This window comes from Aulostomus chinensis, chromosome 5 (genome assembly GCF_037954235.1).
Source record: "Aulostomus chinensis isolate RoL2024-O1b breed Wild chromosome 5, RoL_Achi_v1.0, whole genome shotgun sequence".
NCBI classification, from domain to species: domain Eukaryota; kingdom Metazoa; phylum Chordata; class Actinopteri; order Syngnathiformes; family Aulostomidae; genus Aulostomus; species Aulostomus chinensis.
This window is the reverse complement of record NC_141324.1, coordinates 10,516,313-10,543,210: the sequence shown is the minus strand read 5'-3', so window position 1 is coordinate 10,543,210 and position 26,898 is coordinate 10,516,313. Positions and strand designations below refer to the sequence as shown.

Genomic DNA, 26,898 nt, shown 5'->3' with positions numbered 1-26,898 from the left:
TTACGTGCTTATCCTTCTTTATAAAATGTGCCATTTGCTGTTTTCCAAAATACTATAAGTGAGATCAGTAGTACTTCAGGCTGGATGGTAGCTCAGCCCAACTTGTATACTACTTATACGGCAACGAGCACTACAGAAGGATCGAAACTAAATCTTGACTTTTCTCACTCAAGCTCTTCCCGGTTTGAGGAATTACTAAATTGAGGAACAAATCAGAAGTTGAGACGATCAGCTCAGCACTGACACTGCTCCTCTGCTGTATAAGCTCTTTAAAATCTTCTTGCTGTAATCCACACACTGTAAGCTCTTACTGCACAATGCATCTACCGCCTCTCAGTGTAACCTTTGGCCATAGCGAGTCTGAGGAAAATAAGCTCTGAGCTAATCCTCAAGGTCACCGTGAAGGACAGCAATGTTGCAGCCGGACTCCTTCCCTACATATAGTCCAGCTGGGACGTAGAACTGGTGCAGGTTCTACACTGTGTATTTCAACATGTTTTGTATTACTCACAGGCTCTGAAAACACAAGGTTCTCTGTGTTTGGCCCTTAAAACAAGCAGGAAATCCTGTTACTGTGACGAAAGGGATTCATAGGTTCATGGCAGCCAACAAACTCCAGAGTTGACCTGCGTGCTCTGGTGACTACAGATGAACAGGGTTTTTCTTGGCTTCTACTGTCTAGATGTGAGCAGAAGTGTGTTGAGACAATTTGAATGATCCTCACTGACACAACAGTGTTAACAGGCAAGAATGTTTCAGCCAGTCTGTCTCCCTGTCATAGCAGGAGGGTCACCACCAGATGCACATCAGCGTTTGAAATGGCAAATATAAGAGAAAAACATGAACGATAATAGCGATAGATACACATAAATACACACAGGAGCCTTCCTGCTGAAATTGTTTGTTTTCTTCCTCCATCAGGGTAAAATAATAAAGGGAGCATATCGATTTCACGCCGTGATCACGACCTTTGAGATGATTCTGGCTGACTGTCCGGAGCTGCGAAGCGTCCCGTGGCGTTGTGTGGTGATAGATGAAGCCCACCGCCTGAAAAACCGCAATTGCAAACTACTTGAAGGACTCAAAATGATGGACATGGTGAGCAGCTGCCTACTGTGTCGCTTCATCACACACTCGCCAAGAGCTGCAGTCATGTGTCATGATTTTCTAGTCAAATTCAAGGTCTTGGAAATAAAAGCTTAAAACTGGTCTCTGATGTCTCTGTTCTCCTCCAGGAGCATAAAGTTCTGCTGACAGGAACTCCTCTCCAGAACACAGTGGAGGAGCTCTTCAGCTTACTCAACTTTCTGGAGCCAGAGAGATTTCCGTCTGAACAGACGTTCATGACTGAATTTGGAGACTTGAAGACTGAAGAACAGGTACATGGGCCAGTCAGTCTCTACCACCCAGGAGGGCAGCATCTTAATGAATTAATTTCTCAGTAACTTCCAGAGTCCCCAAATTCTTCGTGCAATTGTGGGGATAAGAGTAACACCGTGTCTGTGTGTCTCAGGTTCAGAAGCTGCAGGGAATTCTGAAGCCCATGATGTTGAGAAGACTGAAGGAGGACGTGGAGAAGAACCTGGCTCCTAAGGAGGAGACCATCATTGAGGTAGGACTCCCGCAGCTTCTTTACTCCACAGTTGCTTTACTGGATCAACTTTGGTGTCCGAGCGCTTTCACCTACCTTGTTGATGTTGCCCACTCGAGTCTGAAACATGAGCATAAAGCTCGGCTTCGGTCGTTTGTGTGGTGCTGTGAATGGGCTCGTCTGAAAAGACTAAGAATCTCCACTGTTTCTGTTAGGTTGAGCTTACCAACATCCAGAAGAAATACTATCGAGCCATTCTGGAGAAGAACTTCTCCTTCTTGTCCAAAGGAGGTGCAGGAGGAGGTGGTGGCGGAGGGTCCAGTGTCCCCAACCTCCTCAACACCATGATGGAGCTAAGAAAATGCTGTAACCACCCCTACCTCATTAATGGTATGTACCCACACCGACTCAGGAGTAGGACGCACCACCACTGCACCGTCTGGATGATGACCTGTATTTGTTTTTTTCTCCTTCTATGCAGGAGCTGAAGAAAAGATCATTGAGGAGTTTAGGGACTCCCATATTGGCAGCGCAGACATGCCAGACATGGCCCTCCAAGCCATGATCCATGCTGCCGGCAAACTGGTGCTCATTGACAAGCTGCTGCCCAAACTGAAGGCCGGCGGCCACAGAGTGCTTGTGTTCAGCCAGATGGTGCGCTGCTTGGACATCCTGGAGGATTATCTCATCCAGAAACGGTGAGACACAGCATTTCCTCACTGGCAGTGCTCATGAAGCTACAAGCTGAGAATGGTTCCACTTCAGTCATCAGGAAATGCAGTTTTGTGTCAAAGATGTAATGCATACCGAGTAAATGTGAATTAAAGAACGCAACCTGCAATGTGATCAAATACCACACTGCCATACCACGACCGCAGTGGTCGCCTTGCTGACCAGCGACTCCCGTCCTCTTCCTCCCCGCAGCTATCCCTACGAGCGTATAGATGGGCGTGTCCGTGGGAACCTTCGACAGGCAGCCATAGACCGCTTCTCCAGACCAGACTCGGACCGCTTTGTGTTCCTGCTGTGCACAAGAGCCGGAGGGCTCGGCATCAACCTGACTGCAGCAGATACCTGCATCATCTTCGACTCGGACTGGAACCCCCAGAACGACCTGCAGGTAGGAGGCAGGGGACGGTGACATGATCGTGACAGTCGTCAGTACGTCAGTGGGTTTGATGGTGGATTTAGATGATATCGGATCTGATGATGTCACACAGGCAGAAGTTGCTGAGTGCCTGTCAGCTCAGAGGCAAGTTAGGAGTCAGTGTCTCCTGCATGTGATGGCTGAACCTTATCATGAGTTCTCCTTATTAGCTCTCCCCTAACCTCATGGTTTCAGCAGCAGAAGCATTATTGAACAGTTTTTTAAATGTCTGCATCAATGGTCCTTTAGGCCCAGGCGAGGTGTCATCGTATTGGACAGTCCAAGGCTGTCAAGATCTACCGGCTGATCACCAGAAACAGTTACGAGAGAGAGATGTTTGACAAGGCCAGTCTGAAGCTGGGCCTGGACAAGGCTGTGCTGCAGAGCATGAGCGGACGTGAGAACGCCAATAGCGGGGTGAGACGCTCCACAGTGTTGATAGCCCTGTGTGCCATGTGTTAGAGGACTGCATACACACACACACACACACACACACACACACACACAAACTTACCACGGTTGAAAACTGTGGAAAAACTGAAAATGCATGTTTTCATTCCTGGAGCAGGTCCAGCAGTTGTCCAAGAAGGAGATTGAGGACCTGCTGAGAAAGGGAGCATATGGTGCCCTCATGGATGAGGAGGATGAAGGCTCAAAGTTCTGTGAGGAAGACATCGACCAGATCCTTCAGCGGCGAACACACACCATCACCATAGAGTCTGAGGGCAAGGGCTCCACCTTTGCCAAGGTGAGGCGGTTGGTCAGCCATGGCAACAGAACCGTGTCATGGTAGCCCAGAGGAATGTAGTCTGGTTCTGATGATCATGTTCCTCTGCCTGCAGGCCAGTTTTGTTGCAACAGGTAACCGAACAGACATTTCTCTGGAGGATCCAGACTTCTGGCAGAAGTGGGCCAAGAAAGCAGAACTGGACCTAGATGCCATCAATGGACGGGTATGAAACACACACACACACACACACACACACAGCATCACTGGCAGCCTCATGTCACAAGGTTTCACCTGACTCCTCCCTAATGTGGAGGAGGGTAAACAGCTGTGGTGTGGAGGCCAGGGAAGACTGACCACACCTGCCTTCCCCTCACCTGGGGGGACGGTCCCTGATTGCCTCTCTGTCAGTGGCCATCACCTGCCTTGTCCCCGTGCCAGTGTGTAGAATCTCGTGTTGTCCCGAGAATGTTTAGGGCAATCAGATTTTGAGGCTAACAACGGTGAGCCAGTGGTGTGAAGAAGCTTCCCAGAGCTAATAACTCAGCAGCATCTCCCCCAGCTGCCTCAGTGCTCCTTGGACTTACTCAGCCGGCAAACCAGGGTGTGGTCCCGGGGCAAGGGGGACTCCCTGCAGAGGGGTAGACGTGGGTCAATTCGCAGTTCTTCTTGCCAGGCTATAGAAGCTTGCACTGTTTTTATTTTCAGCCAACAGACTGACCGGCATCAGGGATCTGTGTCAACCGCATCCTGGTGCTGAATCCAACTGGTCCTGATTTAGTATTGAGCGATGTGGAGTATCCCATGAGTAGTGGGAGCTTTGACTGCGATGTGATACAGCAGCAGGAATCTTTGAAACAATAGTCAATACAGCAAACAATATAGTTTTGTAGCAATAATCAAACTCATTAGCAGCAGGTGCCCAATAGCATTGACGGATGAAAAGAACTCAAATGATTAAAAGTGCGCCAGAGGAAACTGAGGTACAGTGAGAGCAGCAGAGGGAGAGTAAGAGATTAATATTGACAGTTGGGAATCTTCTTCTCTTCCTTAATTACCCATGTTTCCGTGTGTGTGTGTGTGTGTGTGTGTGTGTGTGTGTGTGTGTGTGAGAGAGAGCTGTTTAGCTCCACTTAGCAGATGCCTGGAGGCTACTGAGGTATCACTGAGGGTAGTGCTCACTCAGAAACACTGGTGCCACACACGGCGTTCTTTAGCGAGCAGCTTAATGTTCTGGCCCTCCTTCCCTCTCCATCTTTCTGAACATGATTTCTATTATTTGTGTATCTGTCCCCTCTGATTCCTGCATGTCTGCCCTCCCTGGCTGCCTCTCTATTGGAGAGCCCTCCACTGGAACACTTAATCCAGCTCCACCAGTGTGAATATGCTCCACTTGGGCTGCTCCCTGGGGACTTCTTATTGTGTGATGTTAAAATGGAAATGACTGCAGCACTCTGATAATTGTGGCGCTAACTACGGCCCTGTTTGTGCATATTGATGTGATTGTAAGGAGGAGAAGAATTAAATTAATTGAACAAAATGTAATTGATTAGACAGCATAATTAATACCAGTTTATGTCTGAGCTGGGCAGCAATTTTCTCAGGCTCACAAATGAAACAAGGGGCCAAATATCCAATTAATTAGGTTTGGTACGGGAGATGCCTTTCATTAGAAGGGTTCACGCTAGTCACTAAGCATTGGAATATACAAGAAATTAGGCCACTTGCAGGAATAAGGCAGAAGGTACTTTGCATATTGAGGATCTCAGGCCATCTGTTAGTGAAACCAGGTTCTGAGTCAGTAAAAAGAACAAACCCAGAACCAGTGAGGGAAGAACATCCAGGCCCTGAGAACACTCTTAGTGTTTTTTGATTGAATTTGTTTCCAGAACACGTTGGTGATTGACACACCGAGAGTGAGGAAGCAGACACGGCACTACAGCAGCGTCAAAGAGGAGGAGATGCTGGAGTTCTCCGAGCTAGAGAGCGACGAGGATGAGCCCAGCAAACCCTCATCGAAACCTCGACGGCCGCAAGACAAAACCCAAGGCTACCCTCGATCAGAGTGCTTCAGAGTGGAGAAGAACCTGCTGGTCTATGGGTCAGTCCCTCACTCACACTCCTGCTTCCACACTGGACAAGGTGGGCCGCTCAGTCCCGCCCAGCACTAATGGAGGCCAGTCAGAAACCTCCACTCCTACAACACTGATCAGATGGAGGAGGAATTCAGGACACTCAGAATTAACCCAACATCAGCCCTGCTCTTTTCCTGATATTCTAAAGTACACAAAAGACCTCACAGGAGTAGACAAGATACCAGATCAGCTGTGGTGGATGGGCAGACACCATGTTGATGGGCCAGCCTGTGGAGTGATTTGGGAGACAGACACCATCGTATCCAAGGCCACACACACACACACACACACACACAATAATCAGGGCAGCCTGTGAACACCCTGCCCACCTCTGCTGTGTAAAGACACACTGGCTGATTACCGATCAGTTTGTGTCACACTTTCCAGGTCCAGTAAATTAAATTTTGATGAGACACAAAGACATTCGATGTTGTGGCCTTGTGCTGAGTCATCATTAATACGTTTTCATCACTTTCTGATTATAGATTAGTGGGTAATTTAAGAGACTGATCTGTTTAATCAGCAATGATTTTTAGGGATGCAGAGGTTTTTTACCATCAGTAAATAAGATGCCATCGACCGAGGGCTGGTTCCTTTGAGGGTTGTTGGATGGGTTTGCCTGATGGGGCGGTGCTGGTCCAAAGATGACGTGAATCTCAGATCCGTGATGTTTTAAATAACAACCTTTCAAGACTGGGAATCTGCTTGTGTAGAAGCTCTGGCTGGATACCGATGCTAAACAATCCAGCCATCACTCAACCCTAAGAATACCTTCCAGTACGACTATAAATTAGCTGGTAGAACCATAGACACACACACACAGTGACACACTTACTACAGACAGTGATTATGTAGCGAGAGCCTGTGCATTTTCACGGCTGACTTGGCGTGACCGTGTGTGTGTGAAGAATGAACAGTGGTGCTAGTGAGATGTCAGCGTTGTTATTGTTACAGTCTAGTCTTGTGGCCCGAGGCTGTAGGACACAAAAACACACTGTCTGATTGGGCCCGTCCTCTCGCTCAGCGCCCTGTTGTCTTTTCCCATCATCCATCGCTAGCTCGCCCTCGTCCTCCATTTTAGTCTGTAAAATCATCCAGAATCAGGCTGGATCACATGGTTGAGCGGATCACAGGCTCTGTCCAACACATCAGCCTCTGAGTCGCTCTGGAGGTGGAGTTGGCCTCTGATCTATGAACACACACACACACACACACACACACCACCAGCTCCAGACAATGGGGAGTTTGGGGCTCCCATTATACATTTCATCAGTCTGTTGACTTCACTGTTACTGGCAGGCCTGTGTGTGTGTGTGTGTGTGTGTGTGTGTGTGTGTGTGTGTGTGTGTGTGTGTGTGTGTGTGTGTGTCTGGAGTGACTGAGTGAAAGATTTGAGGCATTGCTGTTACAGACCTGTAGGTTTTACACCAAAGAGCGTCAACATAAAGGAGGTCAACTTCTGCTGCGAGCCCTAGCAGTTTTTTGTCTTTGCTTTCTTTTCAAATCTGCAGGTTTTACAACTGAATCCTTCATGAGCTCAGACAGAGCAGTTTAAAGTTGCGTGAGCCACTCGGCCATTTTTATAAGATCCTGATCTACAATTTAAAGTAAAAGACAACATTCTTTGAGGGACTCCACGCAAAAGAATACTGAATACAGTACAGCAGACAACGCCTTTAGGCTCCAAGTGGCTATAAGAGTGACTCACTAGTGTGAAGTACTGCAGTAGGTCTACTATTATACTACTACTACTACTCTAACACTAAATACCAGCGCTGACAATACAGTGTCGCAGGTTCTCAGTGGCGAGTGTGTGTACACTGATCAGATCCTCTCTCTCTCTCTGTCTGTCTGGGCTCAGGTGGGGAAGGTGGAGTGACATCCTGTCTCATGGTCGCTTCAAGCGCCCTCTGAAGGAGGCCGATGTAGAGACCATCTGCCGAGCCCTCCTGGCTTACTGCCTGCTGCATTACCGTGGTGACGAGAACATCAAAAGCTTCATCTGGGACCTGATCACCCCCAGTGAAGACGGGACAACCAAGACGCTGTCCAACCACTCTGGTAATCCACTCTCTGGCACCAGAGGCACTACAACACTGCGCTTTGACACAAGTGGTAGAAACCCTCCTCAGCTTGAGGCCCGTGGGATCAGACGTGGGTCCTTGGCCTCCTTGATGGGAGTCGCCTGGTGAAGGCTTGTATTTAGATCATAACCCTCCCGCCTCAACAGCTCTCGGTGTCTCTCACAACATTACTATGGTTACAAACGCATGCACGCTGATGACCAGCTTTTTTCACACTTAGGTAGGAAGTGGTGGTCCAGTCCCAAACATGCTCTTAAGTGTCTGTAGTGGTGAGGACCCGATCCAACCCAAATACCAGGTGAATGAGCCCTGGATCCAGGTGGGCTTTACATGCTGGGACGAACTGGATCACCTCTCATATGGTGGCAGCCTGCTTGCTGGCAGGACAATTCCTGTTTGTGCAGTCCAGCTATCAGGACCCACCAGGAAGGGAAGGTTCTCCAGTGCTCTGTAGTGATGCCTCACGCTTCCCCTGGAGAACACCTGGAGCCCACTGACCCTAGCCAGCGTTCACTGGTGCAGGCAGACGCGACTGCCACTGTCTGTTGCACCGCTGAATGCTAGAACTTTACCAGTGTTCTCCTGGTGTCCTCCTTGTTAAGTCAGCTGTCCTCGAGCGGACGAGCATCTGAATCAGCTGCACGGGGCTGGAAGCCCCACTGACAGCCCAGACTTGTTCATTTGGTTTTGGATTCTCGTGGATTTTTGTGTGTGGGAAGAAACTTGAGCACAGAGGAAAAGAGAAAAGGCTCAAAGGTCACAATGTCCTCATCGGATTGAGAGCCAACGTGACGGTGACTCCTTAGGCGTCTTAGTCCGTTGCAGGCTTGACAGTGATGTCAGAGCTGCTGGATCTGGATGAATGTGCTGGATTAAATATTCTGGGACAAACATGAACCTGGCACATGTATGTACAGCCCCCAGGACACCAATGCTGACTCAGCAGCAACTCAAAGTAAAGTGACACGTGCCTGATGGATGGCTGTGAAACTGATGTCCAGCACCAGGTTTTTGACCCACCTCATGTCCCCTGTTCTACCTCTGCAGGTCTCTCTACTCCAGTACCTCGAGGCAGGAAGGGCAAGAAGGGGAAGCCCCCTGCCCCCCCTCCTCAGACACCGAGAGCTGATTGGCTGGCCAGCTGTAACCCTGACCACTTGCTGCAAGAGGACAGCTACAAGAGACACTTGAAGCATCACTGTAACAAGTAGGCTCGCCGCTCGCCAGGCTGACACTCGCAACACAAACCTGACATGGACGGGACAGCCGGCGGCAGGAGGCTGTACTCCTGGCGCCGGCTGTCCATGCTCACCACACAGTCCCTTCACCTAGCTAGTCCTCCAGGCACACCGGGGCAGGGCACCTTGCACCTCCTGGCCCAGTTGCAGGAGGTGGGCTTCAGCCCCCCCCCCCCCCCCCCCCCCAGTTCTGCTGCGGTGTTCTTCAGCCGTGTGGACAGCCAGCGAGAGAGTGTGGGTTCAAGTTCATGACCAAGCCCATCATAGCTTTATTGTCTCTCTCTCTCTCCCTCCGTCTCTCTCTCTCTCCCTCCGTCTCTCTCTATCTGTCTCTCAATCCTTCCGTCTCTCTCCCTTTCTCCCTCCTTCCTTGTCTCTCCCTCCATCTCTTTCCTGCTGTCTCTCCCTCCAAGTCTCACTCCCTCTGTCTCTCTCTCCCACCGTCTCTCTCTCCCTCCGTCTCTCTCCCTCCGTCTCTCTGCCTGCGTCTCTCTCTCTACCTCCGTTACTCTCACTCCCTCGTCTCCCTCCCTCTCTCTCTCCTCCCTTGTCTTTCCCTCTGTCTCTCTGCTTCCATGTCCCTTCCTCCGTCTCTCTCTCTCTGTCTTTCTCTCTCTTGTGGTCAGATTAGTCAAGTAGAGCTTGATAACAGGACAGGTACTGATGGGGGGAGTTCTACTGGTACTGATGGAGGGAGTTCTACTGGTACTGATGGCGGGAGTTCTACTGGTACTGATGGAGGGAGTTCTACTGGTACTGATGGCGGGAGTTCTACTGGTACTGATGGAGGGAGTTCTACTGGTACTGATGGAGGGAGTTCTACTGGTACTGATGGCGGGAGTTCTACTGGTACTGATGGCGGGAGTTCTACTGGTACTGATGGCGGGAGTTCTACTGGTAGTAATGGCGGGAGTTCTACTGGTACTGATGGAGGGAGTTCTACTGGTACTGATGGCGGGAGTTCTACTGTTAGCCATGGAGGGAGTTCTACTGGTACTGATGGAGGGAGTTCTACTGGTACTGATGGCGGGAGTTCTACTGGTACTGATGGCGGGAGTTCTACTGGTACTGATGGAGGGAGTTCTACTGGTACTGATGGAGGGAGTTCTACTGGTACTGATGGAGGGAGTTCTACTGGTTCTGATGGCGGTGGACATGTTCCTTCACCTGGTTGTGGAGGGTCATGATGTGTCATTCTCCGGAGAGCTGTGAGCAGGCAGGTGAGGTCCGACCAGGAGTGGAGGGAATATGAGGCCTGGGTCTGAGCAGCGCCGGCTCTGTGGGCTGCTGTCTCCTCTCGTGTGCTTCCTTGCCCTCCAGTTTCAGTTCCGGGATTTTTTTTCTTCTTGGTGAGGGAAAAGTTTGTTTGTGTGTGTGTCTGGCTGCGCGCCAGGCCAGGTGCTAGGCAAGCAGACCTGTTGGAAGTGGGTGAAAGACACACAAACACTCACAGATACACACACTTGGGGGTGATTATGTGGTGCCATCTGCTAGGCTGGAGCACAGCGTTGTGTGGCTAATCAGGCCTGGCACATTGATGGATGAGCACAGAGAGCCTGCCAACAAACACACACTGTGCATCAATGGCATCACAAGTAGCACACACACACACACACACATACACACACACACACACACAGAAGAATGATTTGCAAATGACTTCCTTTATACCCTTCCCCCTCTTTACTGCCTCTTCAAACTTTTTGTTCCCTCCCTTCGAGCGCGGCCCTCTGTGCTCTCTGCTCCTCCCACTAATCGTCTCCCATCCCCCGCCACTCAGCTGTCCTCTGTTCCCAACACCCTGAATGGTGCTGCACCCTGGTCACCCATCTTACCAGTGGTTCCAGTGAAGCAGATACTGATGGTAGACGTCTCCAGATCCTTTCTGCCTACTCTGTTGTCATGCCTGAAAGAGAAAATCTCTCTTTCTGGAAACATCTGTAGTTTGTATTGTTTTATTTGGAATTGGTCAAATGTCTAGTTTTAGATTTCAAATTCAGACCCTGCGTTCAGCTGCGACCACAAACCAGTTTACAGTGATGCTGCTGCTTCGTTGAGTCAAACCAGGGACACGAGTGTGAACGGGTCGTGATATCTGATCTCACACACAGGGAATTTTAGTCTAGGAGGGAAGAGTCAGAGATGGTACGTATTGAGTGACCTGATATTACTTACCATGAAGGAGTACAGGATGATGTCATAAACCCATTGCAGATCTGGGACCAGCTTCTCACTGGTGATTATTCACAGTTTTGCCTCTTGGTATTTCAGGACAACAGCTTCACTTCTGGAAAAATGTGACTCATATTTGTGTTAAAAAAGTTATTTCATCACTGTATTAGAATGAATGGTGGTTGGTGCCCATAAAAGTTGCAGGGCGGTGTGACTGAAGTTTGTCCTCTGTGGCAGGGTGCTGCTGAGGGTGAGGATGCTCTACTACCTGAGGCAGGAAGTCATAGGCGACCAGGCTGATCGCATCCTGGAAGGAGCCGACTCCAGGTCAGTAGGTGCACTTCCCAGCATCTCTTCCATCCTCCTCTTGACCGTCTCTAAATCCTCCAACATGAACTGTGTTACTGCTGATGTAGCTGATCCAAATAAAACCAACCTGATGCTCTTCCAACCCAAAGAGGAAGCTGGTGTTTTCCTGGAGAACCAGAGGTGTCATTATTTGTTAACTTGAAAGCTCGCATGTATTGGGTGAATAATGAAAGTGAGCAGAGAAATGGATATTTATGGCTGTCATGAATTATTACTTGGGTGTATTTTTGTCGTGGCCTCTTTGGCTCCTGTGCGAGGGAACGGGAGGAGATTGGCAGCTGGCTTCTTATTAGTGTTTATCTGAATATATTTGGACTTGTTGGTGTGTTCATGGTGCTGAACTGTCACCAGCCGTTATATAAAGGTGAGCCGTCGTCATCACTCCTGCACTGTGTCCTCCATCTTCTGTCACATGACACTTTTCTTCCCATCTGTCCATCCCTCCTCCTCCTCCTCCTCCTCTCTCCAGCGCACTTTTGTCTTTCATCTCCTCTTCTCTTATCACCCTTTCACCCAGATGTGAATGCATTTATAATGTGGAGCCACATCCATGTTGATCTCTCCACCCCCCACCCCCACTCCATGGCTACTGTGACAGACCCGTGCGTGCGTGCGTGTGTGCGTGCGTGCGTGCGTGTGTGTGTGTGTGTGTGTGTGTGAGTGAGAAAGAGAGAGGGAGAGAGCGAGCACATGCCAGACGTGAGCATACGGGATGCCATCGTGCCAACATATGCCAGAGGGATTTAGCACGTCAGTCTTGGCGGGCACGCGCGGCTGTGTTGCCAAGACCAGGCATGCTGCTGTTTGCAGAGATAAGGGACTCTTTCCCTGGGTTCTTCTCTTCTCCTGTCATCCTCTGTCTCTCTGCTTCCAATGTGTATTGTACTCTTTCTTTCCATAATGGAGGATTTTGTATTTCGGTGTCACAATACAAAATTTATCCTTGAGGAGCACTGCTTCCTGAAAGTATTCATTATATTTTTTCACATGCATGTAGAGTCCCGTTCTTGACTTGGTTTGGAGCTCCTAGTCTGCGTTCTGCGGCTTCCTTACTGTCACCGTGGAACCGTGATAGAAAGGAAGCAGAGGGAGAGTTGATGGCTAGCTTGTGTCACTGCTGCTGTCAGCAGTCTTCAGTTTAAAGGTTAGGCTGCAAACAAAATGTCAACATGACTAATTATTTGTCCTTCCTTATTTTTCACTACGTCGTCAGTAGCTCATGGGGCTTTGATTAATGTAAGTAATTGTTCCGAGAAATTAATTTTAAAGGATAATTCAGTAAATGCAATGAGAAATTCAACCCTGCAAATCAGAGATGATTCTGATGTTGATCTCAGGTCAACGAATGTAAATGGACTCAGTTTTATAGAGCGCTTTTCTACCTTAGCAGCACTCAAAGCTCTTTACAGTGTCGTCTCATTCACCCGTTCACTCACTCACTGATGGTGGAGCTGCCATGCAAGGCACCAACCTGCTCATCAGGAGCAATTATGGGTTCAGTATCTTGCTCAAGAACACTTTGACATGGTCACGGGGGTACAGGATCGAACCAGCGACCCTTTGGTTGCTAGACGGCCGCCCTACCCCTGAGCCATGCCGCCCATGTAAACACGTGTGTGTATAATATTTGTGTGTATATAAAACATGCTATTATTGGTTTATTTGGCAGCTCATAATCAGTCTGCGGGCCACTCGTACTATGATAATTAAAGGAGGTCCATCCTCCTGTGGGGGTCTGGAACTGGTCCTGGACCTGATGACCTCAGAGGAAGCCTCCTAGACCTCAAAGCTTGTGTTTCTCGCCGTCTCTTCCTTGTATTTTCTGCATCCCATAAAAACGGTCTATGTAGCGTGGCCCTCCTCCGTGTACACCCCTGCCACGCCCACTCCGCAGTGATTGGTCACCGTTCAGAAGCCTTCTGAAGGGCTGGCGAGTGCCGAGCCCCCCCACCCCCAGTGCAGGAGTTAGAGCGGATAGAGCACATTACCAGCTAGCACTGCTGTCTGATGACCCTGATCACATGATCCTGCACCTTCTGACTCTCTGGGCACGTCTTCTGGGAGCCACTTTACGGTGTTACAGTGAGAAGCTCAGCAGTAAAACTACAAAACCATCAAAGCCTGGCAGGGGGCGGGTGCATGCAGGGAGCACGCCCATATATGGCAGCCTTGGATGCCTCGACATCACTGGTAAAACACTCATAATAAAGCTGGTAACGCTAGTGCAAAGCCAGCAGAACCATCCTGCAGTACTTCCTCATACATGTACCTCAACATGAGTGTCTGGCATCAAACAGCGCTACGTGACCATCAGCTGCTCCCACCAGACTGGTTCAGATGGTTTATTTGCAGCAGTAAGAAGGGTTCTGGAACAGTCGTACATGTAGCTGATACTACGCTGGTGTCGTCACCAGAGCCCAGGAGGTCACAGCTGCTGTGTGTCAGCAGGCCGGGGGCACGGAGGCGGGGTCAGGGGCGTGAATAACAAGGCGGATCCAGATTTTTTTCTTTCAGCTGTCAAAGCTTTTTTTTTTTTTTTTACATCTCTGTTAATTATTATGAACTGGTTTGTTGTGGAGTGATCAACTACTCGAGTCTCGTGGTTGCTGGTCTGGGGGCCCAGTAACTGGCAGTACTGGTCTCCTGACTGCAGGTCCCCGACAGAGGTGGGGGTCTCTGCAGACGCTGGCCTCTGATGATGAAAAAAGTTGACCGTGTACAGATGAGAAGTTTGCTTGGGTAAACACATTCATGGTCTCCGCCCACAGTGAGTTGGACATCTGGATCCCCCAGCCTTTCCACGCCGAGGTCCCAGCCGACTGGTGGGACAGCGAGGCGGACAAGTCCCTGCTCATCGGTGTCTTCAAACATGGTAAGAAGTCACCCCCCACCTCGCTGGTCAGCCCGTAGACATGTCTGCACCAGTCACACGAGCAACTTACAACCCACTGAATATCGGGCCTGGCAACACACATCCCGCCACTCGTACCGCCACCGGTTGATTGGTGTTGCTATGGTGACAGTGGTACACAGCCTTCAGGCTCGGTGTGTTATCAGCAGTATTGATGGCTGCTGCTCACCACCAGCGAAGTGTGTCAATGCTAATTATAAGTCACATCATTGCTGAACTGTTAACCTGGTTGTTAGAAGACCCATGGGGGGGTGACCCTCCCGGGCGTGCTGGGCCTGGACGTGACTGCCAGTGACAGACCAGTGAAGCTGTGTCCTGGAAGTGGGTTGCAGATGGAGACCCTCATTCATATTAATTTGGCTTAATTGTCATAATTCTTCCATCATAGCCACTCACTACAATTCAATTAACACACACACACACACACACACACACACACACACACACAAGGGCTCACCAATAGTTAATCATAATCCCCATTGACTAGGGAGGCCCTTGGGGGGACTAACACACACACACACACAAAGAGGGAGCCTTGTATGCAAGCACACAATGCATCTGACACACACGGACACACACACACTGCTGAGTGATGGCCTGTACGGGCTGGGATGATTAACGCTGGGCTGTGGGTGATGCAGGGTGTGACGGAGAGACGTTGGGAACAATGAGTCACATCTCTCCTAATTGAAATGTGAAATGAGTGAAGGGCTCAGAGGAGGCGCCGGGGCTACGGTGCTCCTGCCTCCTGACCCTCTACTCCTCTCTGCCGCTCCTTCCTCTCTCATGTTCCCTCCATCGCACCTGCTCCATCAGGTTCTTCTTTTTGGGGCTTTTTTGAAATTCTTCCATGTTTTGCCTCCCACTCTTTCCTTCAAAATGTGTCTCAGTGCGATCTGCACATCTAATCTGTTCTGCCTGAATGCCCCTAACGGGCAAACACACACTGTTTCACTCACACACACACACACACCCTCTCTCTGACACAAATGAGCACCTGCAGGCTCACTTGGATAAACACACACACATGCAGCAGGGCAGCAAGTGTACATACAGGGACACACACACTCTCACAGGCTGTGTGTCTTGTCAGCAGCTGGCTCCAGGGGTCTGCCCTTCTGCTGCTGTTTTTGTCTATTCTTTCATTTAATATGGATGCTGTATGCATGTTTAAGTGTGTGTGTGTCTGCGTGTGTGCGCTCATGCGTGTGTGTGTTGAAAGATTGCATTGTTTCCCGATGAGCTTTCTGTCCATGTAATGCGGAAGAATGGACCAGTGTCTGATGGAGATCCAGTTAGAGGCTGACGTGGATTCTGGGGTTTGTATTCCAACTCGTCTCTCTCTGTCCAGGATATGAGAAGTATAACTCCATGCGAGCCGACCCCTCCCTGTGTTTCTTGGAGAGGGTGGGCATGCCGGACGCCAAGGCTATCGCTGCTGAGCAGAGGGGCTCGGATATGATGGCAGATGGTGTGGAGGGGTAAGAGCAGGCATCACTGACCAATAACCAACCTCTTTGCTGTTTCCCCCTTGTAGTCTCCTTCCTTATACCTTCATTTTGTCACCTTATACACCATTTCTCCAGAAATACTGAGACTAAGTGGTGAAAGATGCTTCTTTGATTTTTAAAGTCTGAAAGAATGATTATTTTTTAAACGATTGTGGCGAGTTTCTCCTGTGGAGGGTGTGGGAAGCAGCACGTGGTGAGCGCCACAATGGCATATCCGTTATATCTTCGCCATGTTGTGACCTCCGCCAAAGAGCTCATGGTGGTTCGTGTGTCTGTCAGCTTACGCAAAAACTACCTGCCACATTAGCGTCCAACCAGATGGAGGGTTGCAGTACAGGCCAGGGAAGATTCCATGAGATCTATCAGCGGATCAGAAATGGTGCCACCTGGTGGCAACAGGAAGTGATGTACACTTGGATGTCCTCTAGACTCCACATGGTCAGATCTCCTCCAAACTTATCAAAATTCAGAGTCTTCAAACTGAATTTAAGTGCCTCATGGCGCCACCTATAGCATACAGGAAGTAAGCTGGCAGTAAAAAAAACTATAATTTGATTTCAACCAAAATGACTCCACGTTGTCCTCACCTGATGTACGGCAACATCCGTGTTTTCCTACGCCACCTAGTGGATGCGGGCAGTGATACTTGCAGCTTTAACTGGGGCTGGAGGCCCGCGGTTGGCTGGTCTGAGCTCGCCTCACGCTCAGATGTGTCCTTAAGTGATTGAACAAAAAGGCTTTTTTAAGGTTAATTTTTATTTTTAAATTCTACCCTTAATCATCAAGGGAAAATTTAAATTAGAGAATCAAACTGTGAACACGAGCAGTTTTTTGCTTCCTTGAAAATAAAACAGATCATTTCCCACCTCAACAGTGAGGACGAGGATCCGGAGTACAAACCACTCCGCATGCCGTTCAAAGACGACATGGATGACTTCACCAACTCTCCCCTGGACGACAAAGACGACACCATGGAGGGTGAAGCTGAAGGTGAACTTTGAATCCAGCCAGACGAGGAAATCTCTTCAAAAATCAAATAATTCAACAGAATTTTGACTTAAATTGCTTTTCCTAATTATTGACAGTAACCTCAGTCTGCTTTTCATTCTCCTCTCTCAAAGGTAAATCGGCTGAAAATGGTCAAAGCGTGCCTTCCGCCGGTGGAGCCACAGGTTCCAGCGAGCGTCTCTATTGGCCAGCCGCCTCGGCTCTGACAGCCCGCCTGCGTCGCCTCATCACAGCCTACCAGCGCTCCAATCGCAGAGAGCAGCTCCGCCAGGAGGCCCTCAACAGACCTGATGGTCGCAGAAGACGGCGCAGGGAGTTCCTGCCCACCATCGCCATGGTTACTGAGGCAGGAGGAGCCTACATCCAAGATGCAGCAGGGGTGTTCATGGCTGAAGGAAGCACATTTCTCCCTAAAGGAAGTGCGTACTTTGCCAAAGGGGGTCAGTTCATTCCAGAGGAGTCCCCTGTGATGAGTGCCAGCCCCCTGATGGCTGATGGAGCTTTGTACTATAAGGAGAGAAGACAAAGGTACTTTTGCAGTTGTCACGTCATTACTAAGGACACTAAAAGTATATGTCCCTGATATACATCAGTTAATTTATCAAGTAGTTGACCTTGCTTTTACACAAGAGGCTGAAAGAGTGGACTCACTGAGGATGGACTGGGTCGGTCACACTCAGCAGCACCATTGGTACCAAAAGCCTCTCACGTGTTCTTGTCTCTGTCAGATGGACCCGTCGGGAGGAGGCTGACTTCTACCGCGTGGTGTCAACCTTTGGAGTCGTCTTTGACACCCAGCATCAGAAGTTCGACTGGACGCAGTTTCGAGCATTTGCTCGGCTGGACAAGAAAACCGATGAGAGCTTGGAGAAGTACTACTACTCATTCATAGCGATGTGCAAACGTGTCTGCCGCATGCAGGTGAAGACTGATACAGGTAAGAGGAGACGTCCTCCACTGCAGGCTGCTGTTCGCGTGGTCCCACTGGGCTCGCACAAAACTGTACAAAACGTTGGTTTTGTTTTTGTTTTTTTACAAAAAAGTCCACCCTTCTGTCTCCCTTTCCTCACCCAGAACTCCCAGACCCGACCCTGATTATAGACCCCATCACAGAGGAGCGTGCCTCTCGCACCCTCTATCGCATTGAGCTGCTTCGACGCATTCGAGAGCAGGTCCTCCCCCATCCGCTACTGTCGGAACGCCTCAAGCTCTGTCAACCCTCCCCCGACCTCCCAGAGTGGTGGGAGTGTGGCCGTCATGACCGGGACCTCCTCCTGGGGGCCTCTAAGCACGGCGTGAGCCGGACAGATTATCACATCTTAAACGACCCCACCTTGGCCTTTCTGGAGGCCCACCAGCGCTTTACCAGCCAGCGAGGGACAGGTGCTTGTGTGGGAGCCCAGGGAGAGATCAGCAAAGCTGCGGTGGGAGCAGCGGAGAACGCCCCTGCACCCCTCCTCAACCCTGCAGAGCTGGCGAGTGTTGCAGCTGCTGCCAAAATTGCCATTAACGCTGCTAAAGAGGAGGAGGTAGAGGAGAAGGAAGTGAAGACAACCGAAGGGAAGGCAGAGATGGTGGAGGTTAAAGAGGAGGCAGAGGATGGAAATGCCAGTGCCAGTCTGGCTATCAAATCTGAGACCCCTGATGAAAAGGAAAACGAGGGAGAGGCTGGGGAAGGGAAAGAACGTGCCCCTGCTTCCCCAGGGAAGGATATTCAGGAGACCCAGCCAAAAGTGGAAAAAGAGGAGGAGGAAGAGCTAAAAGAGAGCACAGGAGAAGAAGAGAGGAGTTCCGAGCAGGCAGATGACCAAGACAAAGAACTAATAGAAAAGAAGACAAGTATGACTCCTGTTGATGCTCCCAGGGAGCCTGAGACGACCCCTGAGGTCCCAGAACGTCCCGAAGCACAAGAAGGCCACAAGGCTGCAGATGAAGAAGAAGGAGAGGAGAAGAACTGCCAGTCGCCAAAATCTCCAAAGTCACTTGACACAGAGAAAAGCCCAGAGGAGGAGGAGGAGAGGATGGATGAAGATGACAAATCAGAGAAGTCCTCGCAGGCTGAAGGTAGGGTGATGCTGAGTGACTGATCCATCATGTCAAAACTCATTTTTTGGTTTACCGGTGATGAGTTGATGGCGCTGTAGTGGTAACCCCCATGTCCTGTCTCTGGGTAACTGGTCTCTTTGTGTCGTCGTCATTGCTGACACATCACTTTGTCACAGGCCTATTTCTGATTTCCTCTCATGAATTGGCAGAGGTTTAATCAGCTTTTGAATGCCTTGTTAACTCTTAAAGAGCTGGAATGCGACTCTCCCTCTGTCTCTGCAGCAAGTGCAGCATCAGAGCAGAAGAACTTTGATGAGGAGAGTATCGCGTCTCTCAGCACCTCGGCCCGAGATGAAACCAGAGATGGGTTTTGTCCAGATGATCTGCCGGAAACGTCTGCACTGCAGCCTCTACAGGACCGAAGCTTCGCCTTCTCTTTCTGGCCTAAGGTGGGTGCGCATGCTCTGGTACGCCTGGTTCCCCTTACCAGCTATTACAGACTCAGCTTAGTGGACTCAACAAAATCCTGGGCTGAATGATGCCGTGTGAAGTTCCCGTCTCACTTGTCTTCCGTCTCCTCCCTCAGGATCGAGTGATGATCAATAGGATGGACAACATCTGTGAGGCCGTGCTTAAGGGCAAGTGGCCTGTAAACAGACGCCACATCTTTGACTTCCCCAGCAACCTGTTGCCAGGGAACGGCACCACTGTATCTGCAGCAGTCATAGCCACGGGAACGGAAAGCCCTCTGCAGAGGCGGAGCTTAGCAGAGCTAACCATGACGGGCATCCACACGCCATACAGCGGGAGTGAAGACAAAACACTGTCACCACAAGTTCATGTGAGTGTTGTATGTATGCACATTAGCACACGTGGCGTCTCGTGAGAGGCACATGACAGCTGATGCTAAAGCTGAATGACTTGCACAACAAAAACAAACCCTGACATCATCCATGAACTGAAACATTTCATTTGATGTCGCAGGACGACGCTCTGGGCTTGGCCGTGCCTCGACAGAGGAGGAGGAGGAGGAGGAAGATTGAGATCGAGGCAGAAAGAGCAGCTAAGAGACGCAACCTGATGGAGATGGTGGCTCAGCTGAGAGAGAGCCACGCCACCGTGGAGTCTCAGAGTCAGGCCATCGACCTCACCAAGGTGACCGCCCACTACCCTGCTCTGATCTGAGTTCATAACCTCTGATGCCAAACTCCAACACACCAACTCACACTGCTCTGATGTGTTCAGGGAATGCAGCATCACCACAAGGCTTCCTCCTCATTGGCTAGCTTCCCTGGCACCATGGTGACAAGTGCCTCTCTCAAAGCCCAAATGGAGCTGCTGCAACAGGCCCCGTCGTCTGGACACCGAGCCAACGGCTCGCTAGAGGCGGACCTACCCACCATGAGGAGGAGGCGGGGACGCAGGAAAAATGTGGAGGGTTTGGAGCTGCTGTTCATGGGCAACAAGAGACCAGGAGGGGTAAGAGAAGCCAAACACTCGTGCACTCATGGACTCGTACACCCCAGCACATGATGACCTGAGATCTCCTTCTGTTCCTCAGGATGAGAGGGACGGGACCAAGGTTTCAGGAGCAGAGGTAGTTCAGGAAGCTGCGCGTTCCCACAGACGAGTGGCCGTCGTCTCGGAGCAGAGCCCCAGTGCCAGATCTCTGGCGTCCGGCAGTCTGGAGGAGGAAGAGGCAGCCGTTTCCAACAAAGACCTGGGAGAGTGGCTGAGGCAGCACCCCACATACACCATGGACATGGCTGGATTCACACCAGTATGTTGTTTAGCATCCGGGGGCGGGGCCACGGCTTCTGTGATGCATCAACCATCTGTCAGATGTCATCAGAACTAAATATTCTTCCTCTTGATAGTTCATCCAGTTGAGCAGTTGTTGAGATGCTTTGAGTTGTTGGAGTTTCCAGTCCTGACCCAGGCCTCTCCTCCTCTGTCCCTCCGTCCTTCCTCTGCAGAAGAGTGAGGACTTGCTGCTGTCTCAGTTCTCCAAGCCCAAGCAGAAGCGCCACCGCTGTCGAAACCCCAACAAGATTGACATCAACACCCTGACTGGAGACGAGAGGGTGCCTGTGGTCAACAGACGCAACGGACGCAAGGTGAGTGGGCGGGTCACAAACTCTGTTGGATTTAAATGAGCAGTAGAAGATTCATCTGCATGTCTTCTTCCTGTTTCTAGATGGGCGGGGCTATGGCTCCACCGATGAAGGAACTTCCCAGATGGTTATTGGAAAACCCAGAGTTTTCCATCGCCCCTGATTGGACAGATATCGTCAAGCAGTCGGTTAGTAGCTCCAGCTGTTGAGTGACTATGGAGATGGTCACCTGATTGCATCGGCAACTTGTTGTTCCTTTGAGAATTGATGGTCTTAACCGAGGTTCTCATCCGCGCAGGGTTTCCTCCCAGAGGCCATGTTCGACCGCCTCCTGACAGGCCCTGTAGTCAGAGAGGAAGGCGTCCGTCGTCGGGGGCGACGACCTAAATCGGAGATTGCCAAGGCAGCGGCGGCAGCGCAGGCAGCAGCTGCTGCTCAGGCTTCACTGGCCACCGCTGCATCATCAGCAGGTACACAGTAGCTCCAGGAACCATTCAACCCCCCACCTCCTGCCACACTTCAGAGATGCATTTTAACGCGTGTGTGTGTGTGTGTGTGTGTGTGTGTGTGCGCGCACAGGAGGCATCAACCCTCTGTTGCTGAACAGTCTTTTTGGGGGGATGGACCTGTCCTCCCTCCAGAGCCTCCAGTCTCTCCAGTTGGCTGCTGGTCTGATGGCGTTCCCTCCCCCCACTGACCCCAAGCAGGCTGCTGCAAACGCCGCCGCCGCCTCCATGCTGCCTCTCATGCTGCCCGGCATGGGAGGCCTGCCCAACATGGCCGCTGCTCTCCCCAATATGTTTGGCCTGAGCGGGCTGTTTGGAGGTAACCTGGCAGCAGCCGCTGCCGCATCCAACACCGCAGTTGCAGGAGTATCAGTGAACACAAACGGTGCGGGGGAGGGAGGGGAGGGTGAGGAAGCTGCATCAAAGAGGAAGAGACAGGATGAGGAAAAAGCGGGAGGCGCTGGTGATGAGGTATCTGATGGGAGCGAAGAAGTCAACAAGACAAAAAAGAGGAGGATGGAGAAAGATGGCGAGGAGGGAGCGGAGAAGTCACCAAACAGCGCCATTCCAGCGGCTCTGATCCCAGCGGCGGATTCTTCTGCAGACTCTATCAACGGGGACGCAGCTGCTCTGTTGGCTGCAGCCGGCATGTCCGCCAATTCTCTAGCGTTCAACCCTTTCCTCCTGTCCACGGTGGCGCCCGGCCTCCTCTACCCCTCCATGTTCCTGCCTCCGAGCCTCGCGGGGCTCAGCCTGCCTGGGTTCTCCCCCGCCTCCACCCTAGCAGAGCTCCAGAGCGCCATGGCCGGAGCACTGGGGGGCAACACCGCAGCCGCAAACCCCCCGAGAGACGAGGAGAAGACGGCAGTGGCGAAAGCTCCAAAGGATGAAGACGGGGCGCAAGAGGAGGAGCGAGGAGTAGGAGAGAGTGCCTTGGGCGAGGAGAAGGAGGCAGGAGCGGAGGAGGAGGGGACTGGAGGTGAAGCTGAGGAATCTGCTGCGGAGGAAGTGGTGATGGGAGGTGAGGAGGAGGAGGCGGGGTCTCCACAGGAAGACAAGAGTGACTGAAAGACAACACAAAAGTGACTGGCCTTGGACTCTCTTACACACACACACACACACACACACACACACACACACACACACAAATATCCAAACTATTTTTTTTTGTCTTGTGTTTTTTTTCTTGATGATTTCTCTTTCAAACTTGATGGTTTGTTTTTTGGCCAGGTAGATTTCCTCCCGTCAGACAGGAAGGAGGAGCGTGTGTGTGTGTGTGTGTGTGTGTGTGTGTGTGTGTGTGTGTGTGTGTGTGCGTGTGTGTCTGTCTGTCTGATCAGTAGAGGAGGAAGTCCTCCCGGCTGCCCCCCCCTCTGGCTGAAGGCGGCATTACTCTTCTTCGACTATTTACTTTATTGTTATTAATATTATTTGTATTATTATTGCTGCTTTCAGCTCTCAAACCTTTATTTTGCTTCTTCCTCTTCGTCTGGACTGCCTTTTGTTTTTGGCGTCATCTCATTAGAAAGAGAAGGGACGTCCACCTGGTGGCGCTCTCTCTAGCGGTTCCTCCAGAACCAGCATCGGCGCTGAAGTCGGCGTCCGTCTGACGAGCTGCTGCAGGAAGAATGGCGAGTAAAGGAGCTGATGTAGCTGTTCTAGTTCTCACATATCAGACCAGGTAGACTCTCACACTGAACCACCACACACACACACACACACACGCACACACACACACACACACACACACACGTGATCTGGAGTCACCCACATGAACAGGCATCTACCACTACACACACTAAACCTTCCCCTCAGCTGTGTGTGTGTGTGTGTGTGTGCGCACACGCTGAGCCGATACTGTTAAACCAGTCCCACACTGTCTGAACACCAGTCTGGAGTCTTTCCGCCGCCGGCCTCTGAGTCCTGCCTCCTGGTGTGGAGGCGGCTGCTCTGTAGCGGGGGCGGGCTCTCCGAGCCGCCCGCTTCACGCCAGTGAAAGCAGCCGTCCCACTTGGAGGCTCCGTGAAAGGGTTCGGAGCGGCGGCCCACACAGGGATGTGATACTTCAGGTTTCTCTTAAGCGGGGAGGGGCGCGGGCACATGAGGCGGACCCCGTGTCCAGGTCACTGCCGTGCTAAAACCCGTCTGACATCCTGGTAGGTGGTGACCACGTGCTGCTCCAGTGCCCCTCTCTAGTTACAGACTGTTGCTCTAGTCACACGCACTGACCCCCCAGGCCTGGCCCTCGCCGGACCGAGACGCTCGCTCAACCTGGAAGCTTCTACCTTAACGGGAAGTTCAAATCTGCTCACTGATTATTGTTATTTTATTGTTTTTTAATACTTGAAAAGCAGGAGTGGTGCTTGATGAGTCTCTGCCCCCAGAGGGTTGGAGTGTGTGAGACAAGTCAGGCGCCACGCCGATTCAGATTCCTGAGTGGACATTCAAGCACCGGCGCCGGCCAGGTCCTCTAACATCACCATCCAGCAGCCAGGCAGAGGAACCAGCCCACAGGAACCTTCTCCTGGCTCTCCTCGCTAATGCTGAGTCAGCAATAACCAAGGCAGCTTTTGAATGTTCCAACATAACACACACACACACACACACACACACACTCTCACAGACTATATGAATAACCACAAGTGTCGTATGAATAGACAAACCTAAAACTGTAAATGAAATGTACTGCAATCAGTTTTGTCTCACTCTGTTCCTGTTGATGCACTGGTGTTAAGAGAAATAATCAGGTACCTTTATTACTTAGCTACTTTCTTGAAAATGGACTTTTTGTTACTTTTAGCCAGCAAGCTGAAGAGCATTACCTCAAAATTCTTATCTAGCCTTGAAGTTTACAGACATACCATGTAAATGTATTTTTCTTTCTTTTTTGTTTTGGGGTTGTTTTTTGTTGTTGTTTTTTTGGTGTGTGTCTTTGTTTTGTTTTAAGGAGACATCATGTATGATGAATTGTAGCTATAATGCTTTTAATAAAAGTGAATCCTGATATTCGCCTAGGAAACCAAACGTCAGCCTGCTCGTCTCTGTGTCTCGTGCTCTGGTCGGACGTCCCGTTGACCTCCCGACGTCAGGATGGACCAGGTTCAGATCTACGGAGGCCTGGAGGGGCCAGACACCCTTGTAGAGGGAAGCCAGGCCCCGAGGTCTGACGTCATCACTCTTGACTTGTCTAGGACAGGCGATGACTCAAGGAGTAGGTTCTACCTCTCCGACCGCTTGAAGGCTTCTGTAGAAATCTGAGAAATGTGATGTTCTTTCCTGGAGTGCTGAAGACAGAACAGGTTCTGCTGGGCCTGTAAATCTGGTCTGCGAGTCCGAGGGAGTACGCAGCGCTTGTCCCCCAGAGGAACCAGGACCCCCTCAGCCTCCATCTGACGTCTGCGCTCACCTGCTCTTGCTTCAGCTCCACCTCTTCAACTGCAGCTCACCAGGCACGTAATCAGCCAATCACATGATGGCGCCTCGAGCGTGCAGGCGCGTGGACGATAAGCTGAAGAAGTGACTGGTTGGCTGATCAGAACCTGCTGATCCAGTAGAACCGGCTCTTGGGCTTGCACGGAACGGTTCAGAAAGGAGAGCATCCAGTGAGCGGGTATGTCAGACCAGCGGGAGATTATCTGTGGCGCCGACGGGCTTCAGCAGTGAAAGCCCACGCCGGTTCCGCTCCTGCCTGCTAGGAACGCAACACGCCGGTGTTGACTCGCAAACCCGCTCACCTCGTTGAACTGGGAGCTGAACGGAATTTTCACCAGCTGAGAACTGAAGGAAGACGAATGTGGATCCAAGAGTCACGCGTCTCCTGGCCACTCAGGGTTAGAACCTTTCCAGCAAGGTTCTCCAGGAGGTTCTGTGGTCGGTTTCTAAATTACACTTCTATTGTAGTCCTTGAAGTTCTCATGCTACTTTACACCGTCACAGCAGCACCTCCACCAGTAAGGTGACACCAGGAACTGCATCCCTGATCACGTGAGCCAGAAACAGGTTCTAGTCTGCAGAACGAGAACCAGGACTGAAGAACCGTATGCTGGAACCAGTATTACTAAAACCATGACAGAAAACTGTGGATGACCGTCTGGTATTCAGGAAGGAACCTCACGACACGCTGGACCAGCAAGTTTAGTCTGAAAACCACTTCCTTCCTTCCATGCACTGACAGTTGTCTGTTACCATGGTAACAAGACACTGTCGCCCACGTGTCACACTCATGTTTGTTGTTTTCATGGAAAGAACATGACATTAAACACGGGAACCAACACATGGCCAAACTTCCAGTGCGATATTTTAAATTTGATTGATTGGAATTCGTCATGCATACAAACATGCCCCGCCCACACGGCTTAGGGGACGCCATGAATTCGCCACTGTCGAAGTACAACTGACCAACAATGACGGGAAGCAAGTGATCAAAATGGAACCTCAAAAGAACCCTTAAAAACATCCAAATTAAAAGTTTCATTCTCTGCTCATCTGAGCTCCGACAGAGAGACGAGGCTCGCGTCCCACTTGAGATCACATGGCACACGATCCAGCTCTGGATCCCAGCTCTAGATCCCAGCTCTGGATCCCAGCTGGGCAATTAGATCTCTGGCTTTGGATGACCCAGGTCTAACACAAGCGCGTGTGTCCTTGATCTGGGTTCATCTGAATATTTTCAAGCCGTCGGTCCTCCTGGAGCAACAGAACCTCTCGCTCCACGTTCGTCTTTCCGGAGAGTAAAAGTGAGTTTCACCGCTGACCTCCAGCTGGTCAGGGTTTTAGCCTCCAGGGTTTTTCGTTCTCAGCCAAACTAGAGAGAGAACTTCCTTCAGGAGATGGCTCCACTTCCTGTTGCGACTTGTAGAACCACTTAGAGGAGAAACCTACTAAGAAACTAAGTAGAATTTATTCATGACATGACCTTGAACACAGGTTTCACCGATGGAAGTGAAGAACAAGGTGCAAAGTAGGCAAACCTACTAGGAACCTGGAGAGCGTTGGTTCTCCTGGTTCTATTTCCTGGTGAGGAGTGGCGATGAAATCAGGTTTTTTCTGGTTCTGGGTGGTTTCACTGGTGGACCTGCCGCCTGATAACTGAGCTTGTGATCCGAGCCGATGGACAACAGAACCAAAAGGTTGATAATCAAACCCTCCGGATCCCACAGACGCCATTCTGGTCTCCCTCAGGAGAACCAAGAGTAGGGTTCTATGTCGCCTCAGAGCTCTGATGGCCTCCTTGCATTCCCTCTCTGAAGTAAAATAGTAGAAAAATGAATAGTAACACAGACTGTGTGTGTGTGTGTGTGTTCCAGCAGAGAGGTGGTGTATGAGGATGTGACAGACGT

At 50.7% G+C, this 26,898-nt stretch overlaps 1 protein-coding gene across 2 annotated transcripts in view; it reads left to right on the top strand.

The window, feature by feature from the left end:
* chd7 (chromodomain helicase DNA binding protein 7) overlaps positions 1-24,704 on the top strand; it is a 77,661-nt gene extending 52,957 nt beyond the window's left edge. For both annotated transcript variants that reach the window (XM_086203088.1, XM_086203089.1), the window contains exons 14-41: positions 922-1,098; positions 1,236-1,379; positions 1,514-1,612; positions 1,807-1,981; positions 2,073-2,289; positions 2,516-2,711; positions 2,988-3,155; positions 3,307-3,486; positions 3,581-3,691; positions 5,355-5,566; positions 7,462-7,661; positions 8,732-8,891; positions 11,332-11,421; positions 14,232-14,335; positions 15,726-15,855; positions 16,760-16,875; positions 17,007-17,421; positions 17,622-17,830; positions 17,968-18,957; positions 19,222-19,388; positions 19,526-19,780; positions 19,924-20,094; positions 20,185-20,418; positions 20,501-20,719; positions 20,916-21,056; positions 21,137-21,241; positions 21,352-21,523; positions 21,633-24,704. In XM_086203088.1, coding sequence (XP_086059214.1) covers positions 922-1,098; positions 1,236-1,379; positions 1,514-1,612; positions 1,807-1,981; positions 2,073-2,289; positions 2,516-2,711; positions 2,988-3,155; positions 3,307-3,486; positions 3,581-3,691; positions 5,355-5,566; positions 7,462-7,661; positions 8,732-8,891; positions 11,332-11,421; positions 14,232-14,335; positions 15,726-15,855; positions 16,760-16,875; positions 17,007-17,421; positions 17,622-17,830; positions 17,968-18,957; positions 19,222-19,388; positions 19,526-19,780; positions 19,924-20,094; positions 20,185-20,418; positions 20,501-20,719; positions 20,916-21,056; positions 21,137-21,241; positions 21,352-21,523; positions 21,633-22,627 — 6,552 coding nt within the window. In that variant the 3' untranslated portion in view covers positions 22,628-24,704. The remainder of the gene's footprint in view (positions 1-921; positions 1,099-1,235; positions 1,380-1,513; positions 1,613-1,806; positions 1,982-2,072; positions 2,290-2,515; positions 2,712-2,987; positions 3,156-3,306; positions 3,487-3,580; positions 3,692-5,354; positions 5,567-7,461; positions 7,662-8,731; positions 8,892-11,331; positions 11,422-14,231; positions 14,336-15,725; positions 15,856-16,759; positions 16,876-17,006; positions 17,422-17,621; positions 17,831-17,967; positions 18,958-19,221; positions 19,389-19,525; positions 19,781-19,923; positions 20,095-20,184; positions 20,419-20,500; positions 20,720-20,915; positions 21,057-21,136; positions 21,242-21,351; positions 21,524-21,632) is intronic.
* Positions 24,705-26,898: the final 2,194 nt, after the last annotated feature.